The sequence below is a fragment of the Gouania willdenowi genome, chromosome 16 (assembly GCF_900634775.1).
Source record: "Gouania willdenowi chromosome 16, fGouWil2.1, whole genome shotgun sequence".
In the NCBI taxonomy this organism is placed as follows: Eukaryota; Metazoa; Chordata; class Actinopteri; order Blenniiformes; family Gobiesocidae; genus Gouania; species Gouania willdenowi.
Window position 1 is genome coordinate 13,070,238 of NC_041059.1, and position 14,083 is coordinate 13,084,320.

The 14,083-nt window shown below is 39.1% G+C and overlaps 2 protein-coding genes across 2 annotated transcripts in view; both read right to left on the reverse strand.

The window, feature by feature from the left end:
* Positions 1-5,333, reverse strand: part of myh14 (myosin, heavy chain 14, non-muscle) — a 41,248-nt gene extending 35,915 nt beyond the window's left edge. The window contains 2 exon segments of the mRNA XM_028471248.1: positions 44-227; positions 5,139-5,333. Of these exon segments, the coding sequence (XP_028327049.1) occupies positions 44-214 (171 nt within the window). The 5' untranslated portion in view covers positions 215-227; positions 5,139-5,333.
* A 3,417-nt stretch (positions 5,334-8,750) lies between these two features.
* kcnj14 (potassium inwardly rectifying channel subfamily J member 14) lies at positions 8,751-12,597 on the reverse strand. The gene is made up of 3 exons (XM_028469960.1): positions 11,339-12,597; positions 9,962-10,279; positions 8,751-9,373 (listed from the first exon to the last, which is right to left on the reverse strand). The coding sequence occupies exons 1-3, from the start codon at positions 12,398-12,400 to the stop codon at positions 9,143-9,145; spliced, it is 1,611 nt and encodes a 536-aa protein (XP_028325761.1). The 5' UTR covers positions 12,401-12,597; the 3' UTR covers positions 8,751-9,142.
* Positions 12,598-14,083: the final 1,486 nt, after the last annotated feature.

Genomic DNA, 14,083 nt, shown 5'->3' on the forward strand with positions numbered 1-14,083 from the left:
TCTAAATCTTTGTACTCGTGGTGAAATAACTTCCAACTTGTACCTCAAAGCCATGTTTTTCCGAAGGCACCCACACCAGCCGCTTCGCCGCCCAGTCGGCCTGGCTAGCAGCGGAGATAACGGGCTGGGATTTGGGGGATCCTGGAGCCACGCCCGACGATAGGAAGCGCGTGACATCGTTGACGCTGTTGCCCACAGCCCTGGACATGGACATGGTGCTGGTGGCACTGAGTAGAGGAAAGAAAAGGACACAAGTGAGTTCATGCTATGAGTTATTCCATGTCATGAGCCCCAAAGCATCATGGGAACTGTAGCTGTGAGAGAGATAGTGACAGGAAGACTACACACACACACACGCACATACACACACACACACACACACACGCACACACACACACGCACGATGAGCAGTAGCTGCACGAAAGCAACATATAGGCCATATCTAGACTGGCCTAATTGTACGACAGAGCGACTCAAGGCAAAGACAGGAATAAAAGACGGAGATGGAAAATGTTGGGTGAGGCAGTGGAGGGATGCAGGAACAGCGAGAAACATCAATTGTATCGGTAAACTGACATGACAGGGGGAGGGGGAGGGATTAAAAAAAGATTTCTAAATGGTAGAGTGAGGAGAGAAAGAAAATAGACTGAATGCAGTGTGTTAACTGGGCTGAAATGAAGCCTCTCCACTGTGGACCAATGGAGCCTGAAGTCAAAGAACTGAAGAGAAATCTTTCCATGAGCACCAGAGTGGAGACCAAATCCAGCTTTGCCTCAGGGGGTGGGACACTCGTTAAAATTGGCTACTTACTCCGAACAAAGTAACGAGTGTTACTAGAAAAAAAAAAGTGGCACCAACAAAATTGATTCTGAGTTGGAAGTTTCTTGTTGTGGTAAAAGAACGAGATGCTCAGACTAAGGACTTGTCCTCTAAATCAAGTAGTATTTACCTCAGCGCTCATTTTAATGCTATGAAGAAACACCAAGACATTATTTACTGTGTCAAGATTCCTGAATACAGTTACTAAAAGATTTATGATGGGAAACTAAATATCTATTGATTATGACCCACAGATATACAAAACATATATAGAGATGAACCAAAATGTGTTATAATGTAGGGATGTACCGATTCAACTTTTTCACTTCCGATGCGATACCGATATCACAGCCTTGAGTATTGGCTGATATCGATGTTGATCCGATACGAATCATACTTTACTTTTATTACTTATTTTGTAGTGTGAATGTCAGAAAAGGCTTGATCAAGTGATGTTACTCAAACAGAGAACAATAGTCAACAATTCCAGTTGACTTCAGTTATTGTTTACTGTTAGTATACTTTACTTTTACTGTCTTGGCTGATTTGTTGTTGTTTGTATTTGTTAATTTAATCTGACTCTGGGACATGCACAACAATTCCGTTGTAACTGTTCTTTTTTGGCAGGTGCATATGACAATAAGCTTTATTCTATTCTATATGGTGGGAACAACTGAGTGCGTGGACAAAAAACAGCGTTTATATCGGAGATTTTAGACGCAATCCGATAAAATCCGATATTTGTTTTCTGGCTGATATTGGACAGATATCCGATATCACTATTGGCTCGGGACACCCCAATTATAAAGATAATAATGGTAATGATTCCCCAAGAAGCCGATTTTGAAAACAGTATAAACAAGATTTTGACTTGTTTTTAATAGATATTTTACATCAATTAATGTGTAATTTCATTAGAAACAGTAATCTGATTTGAATTGTCTAAATGTAATGTGACTTTTCATTCAGAATGCTGTCCAACATGCCATTGTTTCTATGACAGCAAGTTTTTTTATTTGTGGTTTTGTGGTAATATTTGGGTTGACTTTGAATTTTAAGAATTACTGGTAATGTCAAAACAAAACAGAAAAAAAAAAATGTAAAGAATGTGATCCAATTTCATTGTTATCACACCCCCAGCTGTGTGTTTCCCGTCCTGTGCACAAATAAGTGCAGCTGCGATTAGGCCTCTCCGCGCCTCAGCAGGTATGTCATCAAGCCTGATTCCAGCTATGTGTCTCACTCTCAGTTTTTGTCTGTTCTTGTGTCCCCAGCCCTCCCGTTACCATACCTGTTACTCCAATACAAGTCTGGGTGTGGAGCAAACATGGTTACAAGGCTTACCGTCACCCAGCTTCTACTATGGAAAGTATGCAGTCTCTCTGTGGCCTTAAACAGGTGTGCATCTCTCACTGAGGACTATTATATTACAAATACTAATACTCATTTTAAAGACACCAACACCAACAAAGGGCTAAAAAAATGATTAGATACATTATTGGCTTAAAGTTGGAAATAAATATTCATTATTAAATTCTACTTTCTATCAACCGTTGGGTTCGCAAAACAAATAAATAAAACCTACACTGTCACAGCCTCGGGTCAATGTGATTTCTAGCTACGTCAAGACCAGATACTAGTAGTGGGAGTCATCGTGTGACCATGTTGCTAATAATAAAAACAGATGTCAGAGGATTCTGTGGCATGTAGATAAGCATTCATTCAATAGTGTTGGATTGTGCTTGGCTTCATTTCTAAGACACTGTGGCACAATTGTCAGACAAAGGAGCACAAATTCTATTTTGTGAAAGTGAAAAAATAAATCTGCTTTGTTTCTTTGCACTTCAACAAAGGTATGAATCATTGGCTCCTAAGTGTTTTTGAGTATTCACCTCACGATAAGGTAATAAAATGTAAGATCTCTGTGGTTTTGCTTTTAAACTGAAAAGAAAAGAAACACGAGCCATTAACATAATATTTGTGCTTGGAAAAATGGACTTTATCACTAAATTTCCTTTTCAAAATTTGCTTTATTGAGACTGATATACAGTAGGCATAGGTGGTGGAGACAGAGGGGGATAGCAGGGAGATATTATTTATTAAGAAAGGTCTATTGATATGGAAACGTATCAATAGACCCCGGGACCATGGGTACGTTTTCCGCACCATTTCTACATAAGCGTAATGTGTCTGTTCTTCACTATTTCAGGATGGCCGAGTGTTCTAAGGCGCCTGAGAAGGATTCTTCTTTCTGCTGCTGTGGTTCGAATCCCACTTTCGTCATATATATTTTTCCATTTTAACATATTTAACATGGAAAATTCCACCTTTAAAAATACATATACGAAAAAAAATAAACATTTTAGGGTATTTCCTGGGTTAAGGTTAAGGTTAGGGTTTGGGCTAAAATAAAAGGGTTAGCGGGGTAGCTAAAATAAAACTGACGGAACTTTAAGTCACGTGGTCCACGTCACCTAAATTGGCCAATGAGGGGCGCTGCATATGCACAGACTGGCAGTCTATGGATACGTTTCCGTATCAATAGCCACGGCCTATTTTTTTATCTTCTTCATATTTTCCTGCACAGATTAATTGGTGGCTTCTGTTAAAAATTGTTATCATGTATTAATGGCAGCTGTTATCCGTACGGTTGCCGTATCAATATATCGACATTCTATCCGTAAGCAGCACCACTATTTGGTCAGTCTTTGGCCAGTTTAGGTCACGTGACTAAGACTAAACCTAACCGTAAACCTAACTCTAACCCTAAACCTAAAGATTGTTGCTATATTGGGTTTTAACCCAACCCTAACCCTTAAACTAACCCTAAGAAGCTACGTACTTGTACTTCGGTAACCGTACCAATAGCACCGGGGGCTGTCCGTACGGCAACCGTACAAATAGACACTTTCTATATTAATTGGCTGATATGGTCAGCTGATTACTACTGTAAATAGCACAGACATGTATTATGATTTGGGGTCCATTAATCAACTGTGTGGGGCAAAGTTTGCTTTGGATGCCCAAGGTTGTGAGTTTTTCTTGTTTATTTTTTGCTCTGTTATTGTTTTTCTATTTAGTATTCAGTTGTGAGTCAGTTTTGATGTTTTCCCTGTCTACTTAGTATGCATAATACAGAGAAAAATGCAACAAACATGAGTAAATTGGTGTATATACTAATTTTCCTTGGTATGTTATCATTTCCCCTCACAACCTCCATCCTCATCCAATGGCTGGCACGAACATCTCTATCTTTTCAATAATAATGATTAAAAAAAATGAAAATTAGAATATTTCCCTCTATTAGAAAAAGGACAAAGGAGGAGGTAATCCTGGGTCTCAAAGCCAGACCAAACTACCAGTGTACAGTATTATGAATATGATACAGGAGCTCTTTTGCAGGTGTTTAGCTGCAGTGAATTATGATCCACACACACACACACACACACACACACACACACACACACACACACACACACACACACACACACACACACACACACACACACACACACACACACACACACACACACACACACACAGCTTGTCGCAGTACAGCCTGGACAAAGCAGCAAACTCTTCCTGCAGCAGCTGGAGTTGCCAAAAAGCAGAATTGCTCTCCTCCACAGCAACACCATGAACCCATAGACAATACCTAGCTGAGGTCATTCACTGCGGGGGTCTTCCACTGTGTGCATGTGTGTGTGTGTGTGTGTGTGTGTGTGTAATTAGTATGTGGGTGCATGTGCGGGTGGGGGGAGCTGGAAACGCCTTTTCTATGGTTGGGATGAGAGGAGGAGGATTCTGTGGCATCTGCTCACATAAACCATTAAAAGGTGACATTATTTAAAATCCCTGCTGTGTTTTTAAACTCTGTGCAATGCGACACGTTGTAAATAAACTCCTGAGTATTGTGTTGGGGGGGAAAATGACAGGGGCCACACCTTGGAGGTTTGAGCAATCACATGGGCCCCAGGTTTAATTGACTTGCAGCCAGCCACGAGGAAAAAAAAAGACGCCTTTGAACTCGTATCCATGTCTAATAATAACAGTATTACACACTAAATACCGTGAGCTGACAGCGTATGACAGCGTGTGTTAGTCACAATCATTTTTAAACAGTGCAGTGGTTTCCAGGTAGATCTCAGATCATTTAGACACCTCGTATCAGACGAGATAAGATCAAATCCCACTGTTGGTTCACCTTTAGGCTTAAACCCAACACATTAGGTTAACCTGACGAGGTAATATGATACGTTCAGGATATAACGCCGGCTATATGCGACTTGGATTAGTGTAAAGGCAATTAAATGTCTCACCTTGTGGTTCCGCTCTGGTCTTTGAATAAGGCTGTGGTGTCAGGGCAGTCGGGATGAGGCTATTTCCTGCGTGTTTTCCTGTCTGATAGGTGTGTAGCCTACCGCATATGCGGCTTTAATCATCGCATTGCTCTCTCTCTCAGGGCAGCACCGCACACTTCTCCGGGAGAATAAAATAGACAGAGAGCACTGTGGGCAAGGCTATGGCTTCGACCATACAAACCCGTTTCCTGGCAGGGGACCAATCACAAGAGAGCATATAGGCTTTACCCGAGACTCGGGGAGAAGCCTGACCAATTAGGATCTAAAACCGGGCTTCAGCCCCGCCCCCTGGCTGTCCTGTCAACAGCCAGCCCCGGAATGGGCATAAAACCTCAGTGGTGACGAATGGGGCTAAAGGTAGCGCCGACGTCTCAGCTCTCAACCAATTGTGGGGCGAAAAAGGCGGGACTTATGTTTAATGACGCACTTATCAGCCAATAGCAGCGCTGCAGCAGGTGCCGAGCGCTTCCGTCGCGCTAGAACGCAGAGATTTGCGCGCCCTTTGTTTTCGACCGAGTTGCGGTATAGACTACATTTTATTATACTCACACACACGATGATGATTGCGTTCAATATCTTGTATTAAATCTCCACATAAATAAGCAATTACAATTAAGATTATTGTTTATGATGAGGCTACATTTTTATTTTATTTATTGTTTATTTAATAAGGACAGTGAACATTAACAGCAATATTGAAAAATGTACCAGATTTAGCCAAAAGGCAATTTTTCATCTGCAGTCCCTGGACAGAATGTTCAATTGTCACCCTAAAACAATACTAATTACACAAATGACAAAATGGTCAGAAGAAGCATTACATAACATAACAAATATTCATTTATTATTATATTATATTATGTGGCTGACGGGTCCTGTATTGGCAGAATTTTTCACACCAAAAACAGCAGTGGGTTTTGAGTGTGAAGAGAAAAGTAGAGGCGCTCAATCCATTGCTGGTATATTGATAGAATAGTAGCAGTATGTATCAAAGGCAATCACTAATTGCATCCTTTTCAACCCCAGACATTGGTCACCTGTACTCCAATGTGGAAAAACCAGATTGGAATGCCAAATAGGAAAGAGATAATCCGTTTTATTTGTGATTTCTAGTTATCACTTTAAAGAATATTCTTATTTTTAATATTATTCGAATATTTCTATGGACCATGGTGATGAAATACAAACATTCAATCCCAGAAATGCACAAATTGCAAACAAACAGACAAAAATATTTACAAGTTTTAGTTTAAGATGATGGGTAGTGATTAGAGATGGTACGATGTGTTCACAATACGATAGACATTAAATTCCGGGTTCACAATAGCAGTACAATATGATATTTTTGAAAAATTGCAGTTAGAAAAAAATAACGCTTTTATTCAACTTTAACATGGCTTTTTCAACTCAATAGGTTTATGAAAAAAACAAAAACAATCTGTTGTGTAATAAAACAATCTGGTATATGGGTTATACTAGCAAAAATGTGCCAGTATAACCCACTCACTAAAAGTTAAGCACTTAATTCAACAGTTAGTGATTATAATTTGAATGCAATTTAGATTCCATACCACAAACATTTCCAACAGACAGTTTTTTTGAAGAATCAGACACGTGAAGAAGCACAAATCAATTTTATATTATAACAAAGAAGACTTAAGATCAGCATACTAAAAAAATTAAATAAAACCACATACCTTTTCAATTTTTTTGATTTATTATTCAACAGAGGTGATATTAATATTTAACAATAATATTGCTTCCCATTATATTTCATTTTCCCATTTAAACATCATTCAAAATATATAATCTTTAACTCGAGAAAAGTTTTGTTTTGCCTCCAAACATTTTCAGTACATAAATTATGAAGATGTTTAAAAACCCAGGGACAAAACATTATGAAAGCAGCACTTGAAGCTCGTAATGTGCGCATTAAAAAATTACTAACAGTTAGTTCATATTACGAGAAACAATTTTGAGTTATTGAGCTAAAGGTGAAATGACCAATGGGACTTTCAATAATTGTTTGATATACAGTAATGTGATAGTGCTAGAAGTGGCAGACAAGCGCCCCACCATGTGTCCTATGAATACTGATATAAAGTGAAGGTATTACAGTAAGGATTACAGGATTTACCCAGAAATATCGACACAAGTTGCTCGACAATGCCTCAATTTCTCGTCAAGTCTTGAGGATTCACTTGAAGAAGCAAAGCAGTGAAGCATTGAATCTACACAAAACAGTGTTGCTGTGTTTTAGGATGTGTAACTGTGATATTAGTCTTTACATTTTACATTTGTGCAAAGTGCAAAAACAAGTCCATTAATCCCAAACCCTGACTTTAAATCCAAGGCTTTAACACTCAAGTGGCATAGCTTACTGTACATCATCACAGGATTACAATAAACATTTTAGGTGACCAGTATTAATAAGTGCAACTTTTAGTTGAAAGTTTTTTTACAACTATTATCATCTTCATATTATTAGTGTGGATTCCTCTCAAGATATATCAGTCACAGTTGACAGTAGTTATTATTTGTATAGAGAACATACTGCAAACGTTGAAGTGATCGAGACCGTTCCACATAAAAACCAATAGACAAATAATACACAGTAAAAGTATGCTTCACTCGAATTATTAACTGCTACAGACAAATGGATCAGTTGGAAACAACAGTAATGAAGGCACAAACTACAACATTGTTGTCATGTATACAGAAAAACCAGCTGTATTGAAGGGGTGCTGCACATTTTTATCAACAAAAAAGTCCACATACTTTCAGTCCTATCCTCATCACCTTGTACACATGCCAACAGTTGTCACAATTGTGCAAAAACAGTAAAGCCCTCTCTTCACAATCATCTAAAATGTAGTATTCTACTTATTAGTTATCAAATACAATAAACCAAGCAAAATACTGTCATAAAACAGGGATTATACGCGGATGCTTGAAATAGCGATGCAAAACAAATCACATCATTATTGAACTATCTTCTGCTGTGCTGTGTTACTGCTGTGGTTTGAGGCCTTACAATAAATGACAGGAAACATGGCATTTCATACAAATGTGTCAATAAAGTGACAGTCAGTTGTAACTTCAAGAAAGAAAAAAAACAGTGAACACAACATAAAAACTGCATAAAACCGCTGCTAGTTTTATGCAGTTTCTTTGTTGGTGTTGCTTTGCGTAAATTCTATTCTTAGATTCGTCCATAACGTCAATACCTCCTAAATGGAACGTGCACTATATACTTACCTTTGAAAAATATACGTTGTTAAATCAGCATTTTAGATAATTACATGCTTTACATGTAGAAATGATCTCAGCATTCTTCACAGTAGCTCTCTTTTACTCCACAAAACCACCACCCCACATTCCTCCCATAGCATTGTCAAATTTCTCTATTAAATTAGATTGCTTTTTAAAGAAAGCCTACTCAAGTCTCCATTTCTAAATTTGACAGAAATAAAAATAAAGTACTTAATATTACATTACTTATTTCCAAGTGTTGGGGAAATAAAAATAAAGTACTTAATATTACATTAATTCTTTCCAAGTGTTGGGGTAGTAAAAAGGGGTCTGGTTATGCCTCTCAGTTAGAGAACTACTGCTCCTGTGTCCTAAAAAATTAAGGTGCTATTGTAGGTTTTTACCACAATGGTGTGCTGTTTCATATACGACTAGTTGAGGCATTACAGCATGATGAGCATGCTGTGGACTGGATGGGCCAGATGTGAGACTTAGCAGACATGGTTTATCAAATCTTTAAAGATTGCCAGGACCAATTAAACAATGAACAGTTTAAAACCAGAACAAACTGTTCCCCGACCAACCATTTGCCAACAATGGAAATTTTATGGTTCGATGGTGGCTTTTCTCTTGGTTTACTCGCTACTTCTCTTCCTTGAAGACTGCCATTAAACTCTCTTGTGGCTTTCCATTGATGGCTTTTCACAGGTTCAATTGTAATGCAAATGTTCTGCTACAGATGACGTTCTGGTGATTGGGGAGGGACATTCAGGGTTTTGTTGTGGTTCATCGTCAGGAGAGACGAGTTGCAGAGCAACTTCATTCTCGTAGCAGAATGAGGATCTGGATCTCTGAATGTACTTCTGCTCTGCCATCTCCCTTGCACTGCATGAAGGCGTGCTAGGAATGGCATATGTCCGATGGAAAAAGGAATAATCCACCTGAAAAATAGATGTAGAGCTGGATTTTAGATGTAATTTGCTACTTACAGTAAGTGTGGTAGTGTGTGCACAGAGTGTTTTAGCATGCCATATGTATTATTACGATACGAATATTGTGAGTAGCTTTAGGAGAAAATAAAATGTGACTTTGGTGTCACCAATGAATGGTCCATGACAACACTAAAAAAAGACTAGTGATCCTTGTGAGCAATAACTGTAGCTATCCCCTGATGTTTTATGCTCACATTTTACATAAATTTAAAATGCTCTCTTGCAAAAGTGCTTGCGAGAATTTAACAGACTGTACACCAGTGATTCCTAAGCAGGATTACGCTCTCCCAGAGGAGGACTTGACACTTCACAGGATGTACTCTGACCAGATTTTTCAATTTATTTCCAAGATAATAGTCATTTTATGAGTTTATTTTGGACACTGTGCAGTACTGTTGCTTTACAAGCACAACAGAGTTCGAAGAAATCTGAAGACTTCTATGAGCTATGTAACAGAAACAATAATGCATAATGAAAACAACTAGTAATAAAAAGTAATAAGACTAAAAGGTTGCAAACCACTGCTATAGATCTAACCTGGTAGCAGTCTTTTCTCTCAAAGAGCACAGGTTCAAATCGATGTCCCCAGAGAATTTCTGCTGCGAGATAGGAACTGCGACACTGTGTGGTCATGGCCGTGGCCTCGACCATACCCTCGAGGATGACCACTACCTCCAACTCAGGGTCATTCTGCAAAGTTTTTTGGTCCATCTCAAAAAAAGGTGACTCATCATTGATTTCATGAACAATTGTTACAGGCGAGACCAAAAAAATGCGGTCCGTGCCGGTGTCAAAACCCACGTTGATGTCTACATTGTCCAGTGGAAGGAACTCGCCCTCTGGCGTCATCCTTGACTGAAAGCAGATTGAGGACCGGAATTAAAATAGCAAACAGTACAGCATAAAAAAGCTTTTGCACAACACATTTCACAGCTAGAATAACGCTGAATTAAAATGAAAAATGATTTCCAACAGTAACCAATAGATAATCAGAACAATGGAGACATTGGAGATCTGTCAACAATAACTAGAGCAGTGGTAAAATGACATTATATTTGTGGATATTATAAACACCTGTATAGTGTAAACAGAAACTCTACAGAAAGTGTCAGAATCATGTACACAAGCATTTCAAACCCACTTGACATAGTTTCAACCTTAATCTGAATACTGAATTAAACTTTTTTTTTTTCCTGATCCAAAAGATTAGTGTATCGTAATTGTATTCAGGTGAGTATGACTATGCAAATCCCCATTCTCACCATCAGTGTATAGGATTATCACTCACATAACCGTTACTATGGAACAATAGAGAGCGAGAGCTCTCCGAATTGAATTTCTTTGATCCAGGCAACCTTAATCCCATCTCCAATATTTGGACTTCGATATGGTCATGATATTAAGAGAATATAAATTGTATAGGCACCAGCCTTAACGCTTGTCAGTTTTTGACCCTTGGGAATATTAGAGTGTGCTATCCTCCCACACACAGCTATTATAAGAACATTGCACTGGAAAACAAAAGCTACTCATATATGCCTCAATCATTGGGTAAGTATCAGTATACATTGAAAACAATCATCCAAACTGCACCGATACGATCTAGTATACCAAGGGAAATAAGATGATGAAGGACAATGGTGTTCAGTTAAAGAATTGTTGGCACGTTAATCCATGGTAAATCTGTCTGAAACCTAAGTGAAAATAAAACAAGCTTTCAAAAACTACCGTCCATAGAATACAGCCCAAATGGTGTCTGTAGTTTCTTACCCCAACAGGAATTGTTCATTTCGTTTTAACTCTCTGTCACAGATACAATCTGTATTTGTTTTGTTCAAGTGCTTTGTCACTGTCAATGTATCAAGTATTCTCTATATTGTCATTTATATTAGGCAGTTGACATTTTATATTTACCTTCAGTAGTTGTGCCCTGACGTGAGCTTCTACTAGGTGACTTTTGCGTAGGTTTCCGACCCTCCACATCATGCAGAGTTTTCCATCCCTGAGTGCCACCACAGCTGTGTCAGAGAACACAAGTGTCTCATTGCGTTTCTTGGGCTTAGCAATCTTTGCCATGACTGCCCCGATGATGAAGGCGTCAATAATGCAGCCCACAATGCACTGCAAAACGACCGCCACCACCGCCAGGGGACATTCTTCGGTCACACTCCTAAATCCGTAACCTATAGATGTCTGCGTCTCCAGTGAGAAGAGAAAGGCAGCCATGAAGCTGTTAACCTGGAGGAAGCAAGGCTCCTCAACAACAGCCTCTCTTTCAGATCCTTCTACTGACTCAGCTTCCTCTGATCCTGGAGAGGAACCTGAGCTGGTGGCAAGACGAATGGAGAGGTCACCATGTGCAGAGGCAATAAGCCAAAAGGCAAATCCAAAAAGCAGCCAGGAGAGAAGGAAGGAGAGGGTGAAGATGACCAGCATCCAACGCCAACGGATATCAACGCAGGTTGTGAAGAGGTCGCTGAGGTATCGCTGGCCCCTCTCGCTCATGTTGACAAAGGTGACGTTGCAGCGTCCGTCCTTGCCCACAAAGCGCTGTCGGGGCCGGCGACTTGAGCGCCTGCTGCGTCTGCGGCTAGTAGTGGAGTGGGAAGGGAGTGAGTCCTGGTCCGATGTAGAACAGCTTCCATCTCTCCCGCTTACACTACTGCCTTTCACACTCTTTGGCCCCAAATATATTTGTCCTGTTCTAACTCCATCTTCTCCTCCTGCATCTCCCCCAGCTGGCACTCCCATGACACTCTGCCTCCGTGCATTGTTAGGATCGCTCTGAAGTGGCAGAGTTTTGCCATTGAGAGCATGGGTCGGGGAAGGGGTTGTAGGGGTCCCAGACCCTGTTGGACTGCCCCCTGCCCTAGCCAGATCTGCTGCACTCTGTGCCAGCTTCATGACCTCTTCTTCATCAACTGGCCCATCCACTACAGCACTGAAGCGACGTTTCACTCGAGCCGCTCCCATCATTATCTCTAGATAACTGCTCTTTTCAGTGTCCCTTGGATTGTTGCGAGTGATGACCTTAACAAGGTTAATTATAACAGTCCTTAATTCAACAAGTAGGGAAAAAAGTGTAAGTCCAATGTGCTAAAAGATAACAGTCAAATATCTGCCAAGGTCATTGTTCCGTCAAGTACTTCAGTCTCTTTTTCCAAAAAGTATAATTCACCTTTCCAGCTTTATCCTATAATTGATAGATGTCCGAAAGGGTAGGGGTCTTTTCTGTAAGTTCATGTGAAAAGTTCATTTAAAAACTATTTCCTGAAACCAGACTGAGGTTAGAAAGGTTAGGCATGACAATTGTGTCACAAAGCGCTCTAACTTTGCAAACATTCATTTAACAAGAAGGTAAAGAGCTGAATGGTTTGGTTCAACATGCAGGATTGGTTACAAATCTCCATTTAAAATAAATAAGGATGTTCTGAAATTTCAAGCTTACCTTCACATTGTTTGATAGATACTACTCACTAACACAAAGGGTAAAGAAATGTATAGGATATAGAGCTAATGACACAGAGAATGGCAAATTCTGCAGCGATTACACAACATATTCACAGAAAGTATTAACATGCAATTAAAAAGCATGCTAATTCTTACTATCAGAGTTCTTTGGCTTTGGTATGTACATATGAAAACAAAAGACAGAGAATGATAAAATTCCAATGATCAACATGTATATTTCATTATTCAAAAGCTCTCTGTTTAACAGCATATGAAGTGCAGTACACATTAGCTAGTAGGCTACTAAAGCTGGAGAAATTATTTTAGAGCCATTTGCAATCAAATTATGTCACTGCTTTAACTATTTCACATTTTTCCTCTACATATTTGCATGTTTGCTCCATAGCCATTGCTGCTTATCATACATGATTTGTAAACTGATTGCTGTTTGAAAAGAAAAAACAAAGAAGCGTTGGTAACAGTCATCAGCAATAATTACGATTTTAGGTCAGACGTACCTCACGATAGATAGCATTACAGGACCTGGTTGGAAAAAGTACCAAGAAAAAAAAAAACACCAACAAGAGATTACTTAGATTTATCCCAGATACAATTTCTGTGTATAACTTTGTGATATGGGAAAGGTAAGTACACTCTTCACCTTAAAACAATTACTACATGTTTGTTGAGGTAATGTTCCAAACATCAAAATTCTTGGTCTATTCCATTAGAGAAGAGCAGATATTTGCTGAAAAACAAAATGACTGTGAGCTTAACTGGGTTGATAGGTTTGAGTCTCCTAATGTTTTCTGTTTAAACAAGATTACAAAATGCTAAGCATTTGACAGATGTTTCTCAAACAAGTAGATAATTTTTTATACAAACATAACACAACATACTATGTCAACAGATATCAAAGGTAAACATTTGATTGTCATCAAAAAAGAATAAAAGAAACACAATTGCCTTTTCTTTTTTTTTTTTTTCCAAAATCAGTGTTAGTAATTACCTTTCCAACCCATTTCATGGCTAGAGCAGAGACAATGTAAGTACAAAAGAGGCCATCAACTCAACTAATACTAGCAAAATAAAGAGTCTACAACAAATGAAAATGGGGAAACAAATCCCTCCTGAAGTCAGAGGTGACATAAGGATTCATCTTGTCTTGTGTGATGACCTCCCTTTGTGATACATGTTCAATCAAGTGGA

Bases quoted from the DNA above. Each gene is read 5' to 3' on its own strand.
- kcnj14 (XM_028469960.1), bottom strand. From the start codon at position 12,400: ATGATGGGAGCGGCTCGAGTGAAACGTCGCTTCAGTGCTGTAGTGGAT. The intron at 10,280-11,338 runs GTAAATATAAAA...ATCTGCTTTCAG, and splicing joins TCAGGGCACAACTACTGAAG to TCAAGGATGACGCCAGAGGG. The intron at 9,374-9,961 runs GTTAGATCTATA...TCTATTTTTCAG, and splicing joins AGAGAAAAGACTGCTACCAG to GTGGATTATTCCTTTTTCCA.